The sequence below is a fragment of the Egretta garzetta genome, unplaced genomic scaffold (assembly GCF_000687185.1).
Source record: "Egretta garzetta isolate BGI_Z169 unplaced genomic scaffold, ASM68718v1 scaffold693, whole genome shotgun sequence".
NCBI lineage: Eukaryota > Metazoa > Chordata > Aves > Pelecaniformes > Ardeidae > Egretta > Egretta garzetta.
The window spans coordinates 568,781-576,415 of NW_009259178.1; the positions used below are offsets into that span (position 1 = coordinate 568,781).

At 40.9% G+C, this 7,635-nt stretch overlaps 1 protein-coding gene across 1 annotated transcript in view; it reads left to right on the top strand.

Annotated features, from left to right (window-relative positions):
- The first annotated feature begins 2,401 nt into the window (after positions 1-2,401).
- The window catches only part of FSD1L (fibronectin type III and SPRY domain containing 1 like), a 36,691-nt gene continuing 31,457 nt past the window's right edge, over positions 2,402-7,635 (top strand). Inside the window, exons 1-3 of the mRNA XM_009635594.1 lie at positions 2,402-2,416; positions 4,141-4,236; positions 5,184-5,315. Coding sequence (XP_009633889.1) covers positions 2,402-2,416; positions 4,141-4,236; positions 5,184-5,315 — 243 coding nt within the window. The remainder of the gene's footprint in view (positions 2,417-4,140; positions 4,237-5,183; positions 5,316-7,635) is intronic.

Genomic DNA, 7,635 nt, shown 5'->3' on the forward strand with positions numbered 1-7,635 from the left:
CCTTACCGCCGCGGCCGCTGCGCCCGGTGAGGCACGGCCCTGGCGTGCAGCGCGCTCGCATCGCGCGTCCCTGTCATGAGCAATTACGATGCGCACATAGGCCCTTCTGTTCCCCACTGATGTAATCCTGCGTTGAAGGGAACTAATTAATACAAGCGTTTTGTGGTGTGGGGTTGTTTTTTTTTCTTTTCTCTTCTTTTTTTTCCCCTATGGCTGGGGCCGTATAATTCCCTCCTTCCCTTACGTGCCATCTGCCCCCTCAGGGAAATCACTGAGGAGCAGAGATGTGCCTGGCCAAGGGATGGGCTTTCTAAAAATGATACTCTCTGCAAAAAGTTCTGACTCAGCCTTTTGGCTTTCAGTCTAGCAGTCCAAAAGGGCTTCTGTTACCGTCTGCATGAAGGACAGTGTGCTTTACTTGGCTTGGGACCTGGTTTGTGAGTAGGGTCTGGGTAACTAGCACTACTAACGGCTTGAAATTTACGGGTGACGGATGTTTGCTGTTTTAGTTAGGTGTTTGTGCACTGCCACCTTGTACTCATCTGTGCTTTGGAAGGTGAGGTGTGAAATGCCAAAAAAGTGTGCTTCTGGTTGATAGTATGTGAATTTGAGGCAGTCTGCCTTTGCCTGCTTTATGTGAGATTAGTCTCTTGGCGAAGCCGTAAATGAGGGCTGCAGCTGCTGTGGGTGCTCTAGGTGGATGTTCCTGAGTGGTGTCATTGGTCACATATGAATTTCAGTGCTGCTCAGGGGTTCTGAACACGGTGATGAAATTGCAGTTGATCTGGTGTTTTACGATACTTTGTTAACTTGCTATTGCCACCTGCTCTGTCTTAAGTACTCTTTCGGACTCTAGTATCTTCAATGTGTGGACGAGTGTAGAAGGTTAAATTAATGGAGGCCAAGTAAGTATGCCCTCCTGTTTGAAATCTGATCTGCACGTGAAGGTTAGTATGACACAGGATTTTGTCCTAGGCCTGAGGCTGCTTCAGAAACCCTGTTCTGCATCTAGTCATGTCATAAGACTTCAGTATGATCATGAGCAAGGTGATAACTTGCATCTTGAACAGCAGTGATGTAATTGTTTAATTTATCAAAGTTTACTCTGTAACTTTTATGAGGTGCCTGTCTGCTTCAACAGGTGCTGTGCGATGTTAGTTACTAGCTATTCAAAGAAGGGTATATTGTAGTCTTGCCAGAAGCACAAAAGTAGACAAGCTACCGCATGTTGCAGGGCCTCCTATCCTTTTTCATATCCTTTTATGTTCTTCACCCCTTGTGCATCCACATTGTTGCTTTATTAATGACATGCATTTTTTCTTCTGCAAAGAGTTTATTAGATTCAGAGAGTAAGAATAGGACATAGAATAAGTGAAAAGCAGTATGAAGCTCACTGATAGCAGCAAAAATGACTTCTGTAATAGACATGCCATAAAGTTTAGAAAGTTAACTTGAAACTGACCTCACTTAAAACTTGCCAGCCAGAGAGAAAGCTAAAAGAAAATTATTTGTGATAGGATTCTGCAAAATACTACACCCACCAGTGGGCAATAGATTTAAATTTCCTTCAGTGTAGAAGTATCAAGAAGCTTTACTGAGCTTGGTGCTGTTGTAATTCTTTTATGAAGTAACTTCGAATGTAAGCCTCAACCACTGCTTACATTGTTGTAATTTTTCTAGCACCCCTTTCATTACGTGTAACTCTACTGACTTTTCAGAGATTCACGTTAAAGGAAGAAGTGGCAATAGTGCAGCGGTTTGAATTTGGCATGTGTCTCGGTATATTTGGAAGAAAATCTATTACATAGTAGTGTTTAGAAAATGACATCAGAAAATATGACGTTAGTGAGTCCTGAAAGCTGACTTTCTGTTCTGGTGGCTTGTGCATTGGTGTTTAAGAAAAATTCTGTCTACTGCTGGTGAATGTTTATAGGGCTCTTGCATATGCGTTTGTAGAAGGTGTCTAAATTTGTTCAAGTTTGACGAGACCTGGTGGAATATCTGTTCGGAGAAATGGGCAGCTTGTTTAAAAAAGAGCCAGATTGATCCCTGTTTGGCCAGTTGACTTTAACTTTAGATGCAGTGGAAAACCTTCTTTCACAGCTGTCTTCCAGTTGCTGCCACGTATCTGGCTGTGTAAAAACTTCTGAAGCATTCCTCACGTGTAGATCTTTTCCCTTAATCAGGTGTAGCTATAAAAACCAAAACCATTGTTCGGTACTATGTATCAGAAGACTAATTTTTTTTTTCATGTGGTGCAGCAGAGTAAGCCCTAAAATCCTAGCTGAAAGAGGATTGGGAATTTTCTTGTCCATCCAAATTGACAGTTACGTTTATAGGATCTAAGGCTTAACTGCAGGCTGTCTGACATGTGAAAACAATTGCCTCTGGTCAGTAGTGAATGCAGAAGCAGCTGGTTGGACAATGGCGTTTCATCTGCTGTTCTAACGCGTACAAAATTGTCTTTAAACATGTTCAATTTTAACTAGACAATGAAAAGATTATGTAATGAAGTGATCAAGACTTGCTATACTCTTTGTTTCTGAAAGAAGCCAATCTGGTCTTGTTTCTCAGAGTCCTAACTTCAGTCATGGCTAGCCAGTCCATGGTATCTTTACGTTAGCACCATCACAACGCCTGTGGTAAAAGCAGTAAAATTTCACTTTCCTCAGCTAGTGGTTTTAACTGTGTGAGCATGATGCTATGCAAACGGGGAATGGCCTGGAGTACCAATAAATACATCCTTGCAGATTTGTTGAAAACTGCTGAGGAAAGGGTCAGAAGAGACAGGTATGAGCATGGCTTAGGACTAGTGGGGAGAGTCCTTATACGGGACGTAGTGTTGAGGTTTGCTGTGGGTGTTGTGAAAGGATAAAATATTTTTCTTGCTTTTTGAGCAAACAAATGTGATCTAACTAGTAAATGATCAGTAAGAAATTGCTTATGGGAGGGACCTCTGCAACATCTTTTTGGTGGTCTGGCTGTTTTTAAGGTGTGCCTCCCATGCTTCGATTTCCTAAAAGTTGTCATGTAACAATGTTAAGCTGAACAACTTGAAACTCTGAGTCCAACTGATTAATAATGTCTTAATTACAATTAAGACAGGCTTTACATTTTTTTTTTTTTTAAAAGCCAAATCTGGCATTTTGGAGTCAGATTTGTTTCTGGAACTTAATCAGCCTGAATTAAATAACAGAAAATTCTTAGTTACCTCTTGCACCTTGTCCTTTATTTTTACTTAGGTATGCTGATGTGCTCTGAGCTTCAGTTATGCAAGTTGACTTAGTTTTAAGTACCAAGCATTGATGGTTTTTTGTCGGATTCTTAGAATATTTGATTGACTACTCAACAAAATTAGACTTGGCAGTCTTATTTAATTGAAAAATGTATTTTGATGTGCTTAACAGTTTTGCCCACTTAGTATGTGTTTTATAAGGTGAATTTACTGCTTTTTAATAGATGGAGTAGTACACCACAGAAATAACCTTGATTCTCTTTCTCAGATATTGGTTAAGTTTTCCTCTTTGAGGTCACTTTTAATTAGAATATATAAATTATTTACCAAAATATTTTACAACTTGTAGAATAAGCTTACAAATCACTGTTACAGATTTATTCTGTGTATAGAATGAACTGTCATCTTAGTTCTTTAATACTAGATTCTTTTGACGTGGAAAATGCTGATTTTTTTCTTCTGGGCTAACTTTTACCAGGTTTTTTTTTTTGTTTTTTTGGTTTTTTTCTTTATTGGTTGTCTCTTCGGTTGCGCAAGCCCTACCTTTCTCATCTGGAAAAGCTGTACATGGCAGAGTGGGGTGCCAGTAGGTCACCTGATTTGGATGACTTGGGAGTTGCAGTAGCATGGGTAGCAGAACATAAAACAATTTTGAATCATAAAACAGATTATTGATTTCTCTTAAACTAACAACTGGAGATCTTCAGTTTGGTGGAATGCTTCTTACACCTTTGATACTCTTTCTCTTTTCTAACAAAATCTATTTCCTGATCCCATCAGAATAAGAGTTGAATTCACCACAACTGGAATGTGTATGGTGAATTTCCATGTATGTTGAAATGGTGATGATTAAAAAAATCACAAGGTTCTCTTACAACTTCTCTCACTTGTTTTTGTAATTTCAGGAGACTCTGCAAAGGATTGTCTCTACTCTAGCGAACAAAAATGATGAAATTCACAACTTCATTGACATGCTGAACCATACAATAAAAAATGTTCAGGTATATATGTTAAGGCTCATAGCTTGTAGCTGAGAGGGGAGCAACTTTCCAGTTTTGTCAGTTTCAAACTGTTTGGGTAGAGCGTAAGGGATGAGCTACAAGAATGAAGTTTAAAATATATCTTCATGTTGGAACCAGACACACTTAAAAAATAAAGTATTTTTCTGTCTCTAGCTGAAAGGTATAGCGGTTTTCCTTTTCATGTGAAAAGCTATTGTAGGATTTGTGTGGAAGAGAGAATCTGGATTTTGATGCAAGATCTCAAACTCATGTTAGGTGGAGGTAGTCTATTTTTTTTAGACTTCTAGTCTGCTTGGCAGACTGAAAAATGAGCTCTTCCTGACACTTGAGAGAAAATTCTTTGCTCTTTTTCTTTTCAGTAGTTGCAAATTGTGGGCTTAAGTTAAAAGTTAGACCTAATTTTTAGAGTATCTACACTAGGATGAGGTTTAGGTTCCTTTAGCCTATCAATAAGACATAAGTTGTTTGTTTTGTGTTAAAGCTGAGCATGCTAACTGCACAAAGGAAATCATCCAGCAGATTTTTAAGCTGGCTTCTTGAGTGCAGTTTTTAGTATCAAATGAAACCATTTCATATGGAACTGGGTAACTACTTCCTTACAAACATTTAGCAGTCCGTATATAATTGTGAGAAGGAAATCAAGGCCTTATGGCATGGAGCAGAGTTGCCAAGTATGTTGGTTCTCTGCAATTTTGAGTATCATGGAATTTTCATGGATTTCAGTCTTCAGTGTCCTGATGTAAAGTACGCTTAGGAGGTGTCCTTCATTCTTAATGTGCTTTCCCTTTTGATAAGGTGAGGAGCAGTGACAAGGTGTCTAGTGGTCATGGCAAAGCTTGTTTATGCAAACAATGGGACTGTCAGTCTAAAAGACTAGTCTGCATTGTTTCTAATACAAATTGCAGCAGTTTAAATTCTCTTCTCAGGTAAACTCTTCTAATGCAATCAGCGAGTTGGATGAAGAATTCGATGGTCTGTATTCTATCCTGGATGAGATGAAGGGGAGTATGGCCAACACTATTCAGCAAGAAGAGGCTCGTAAAATTCAAGCTCTGCAGGTAACTATATAACTACATTGTACACTTCTGCAGCTGAGTAGAAGCAGTTTCAAACTGCTATTTTAAATCTCAGCTGAAGGTGGGATTTTTGGTAGTGTTGCAAGAAATGCAGTAAGTGTAGGGTAAATGTTTTCTTTGATATAAGTAATTCTCTGCTCCCATCTTCTAGGGTACTTCATGCTCTCTAGCATATTTATGTTCTCTACATTGTTATGTAGAAAGGAAGCAGTATTACCTGTAGAGCTTACAAATGGAGAGTGGCTGCATAGGAGCAGGACTTAGATATGTCTACTACGTTCAAACAACTTCTGGACTGAAATTGATCCTGTAGACATGTCTAAGTGGTTTGCTCAGGCTTGAACTTAGTTGAGAATCAAGCCAGGTATTCTAAGCACAAAGGCTGGTCTCCTGTTGACAGAAGTGGCCATCCTCCACTTGTTAACATCAAGCAAATGGTATATGCACACTGGAAGACATATAGAAATTGCTTGGGAACAGGTTGTACTGGTCCCTGCTACTAAACCTGCTGTGTGAACTTCACCAGCTTGTATTTGTGTAATTTCGTGCAGGAGAATCTTCTCAATGGGCTTCAGAGAAACAGAAACAAAAACGTGACTTTCTGAAACAGTTATAAAGTCGGTTTTTCCAGTAGCATGTAGCAAGTTGGCTCTAGCAGAAGCTGTTTCTCCAGCTTTTTTCTTTAAATGATCCTACTTGTAGCATTCTTCTGTCTAGTTCTTTTTGCTTATGCAAACCAGTAAGGAAGATATTCCTGAAAAGCTTCACCTTCTCGTGTCTAGTCAGTTTAAAGAAGTTCTAGGAGTGGTTTCCTGAAAAAAATTCCACAGGCTTCCTTATAAGGTCTGTTTTAAGTTCATACATAAAGACTGGGTGTAAAACATTATAAAACTTCTGAGTGCATGATTTAAGCTGAGCACTTGAATGTACTCTTCCGCCTCTAATTTAATCTGTCTCCCCACATGTCTGTTTTAAGTCCTTCTGAAGTTTCTCAACAGATAGCTCAGAGGCTGGTTCCATCAGTGGAATTTTGTGGTTTTTTTTTTATCATGGGGAGGTTTACACAACACGGGGCCTGCTGGTGACAGATGAAGTTCAGCTATTTCAGAGGGGGAAAAGGATTCTCGCTCATGAGTTGGTGGGGTTCATTGAGAGGGCTTTAAACTAGGTACGAAGAGGGAAGGGGATATAACCAGGCTCACTAGAGAGGAGCCTAGGGGTGGCATACCACCACCATTTTTGGTGTGAAATCGGTAACGCAGCTCAAGTGCATCTACACTAATGCACACAGCATGGGTAACAAACAGGAAGAGCTGGAAACCATTGTGCAGCAGGATAGCTATGACTTAGTCACTATCATAGAAACATGGTGGGATGACTCTCATGACTGGAGTGCTGCAATGGGTGGCTATAAGCTCTTCAGAAGGGATAGGCAAGGAGGGAGAGGTGGTGGGGTGGCTTTGTATACTAGGGAGTGTTTTAGTTGTATAGAGCTCAACAGTTGTGATGATAAGGTCGAGTACTTACGGGTAAGGATGAGGGGGAAGGCAGATAACCTGCTGGGAGTCTGTTATAGACCACTCAACCAGGATGAAGAGGTAGATGAAGCATTCTACAGGGAGCTGGCAGAAGTCTCACAATTGCAAGCCCTTATTCTCGTGGGGGACTTCAACTTATCGGCATCTGCTGGAAATACAACACAGCAGAGAAGAAACTTTCTTGGAGATTCCTGGAGTGTGTGGAAGATAACTTCTTGACATAGCTGGTAAGCGAGCCTACCAGGAGAGGTGCCTCACTTGACCTGCTGTTTGCAAACAGAGGACTGGTGGGAGAGGTGGTGGTTGGAGGCTGTCTTGGCCTTAGTGACCATGAAATGATAGGGTTCTCGATTCCTGGTGAAGTAAGGGAGGGGGCCAGCAAAACCACTACCACGCACCTCTGGAGGGCAGACATTGGCCTGTTCAGGACATTGATTGAGGGAGTCCCTTGGGGGGTAGTCCTGAAGGGCAAAGGGGTCCAGGAGGGCTGGGCATTCTTCAAGAAGGAAGTCAAAGGCACAGGAGCAAGCTGTCCTCACATGCTGTAAGACAAACTGGCGGGGAAGATGACCGGCCTGGCTGAACAGGGAGATTTTGCTGGGACTCAGGAAGGAGAATTTACCACGTTTGGAAGAGGGGCAGGCAACTCAAGAAGAGTACAGGGATCTCGTTAGGTCATGCAGAGAGAAAATTAGAAAGCCAAAAGCCCAGCTAGAACTCAGTCTGGCCACTGTTGTAAGAGATAACAAAAATGTTTTTACAAA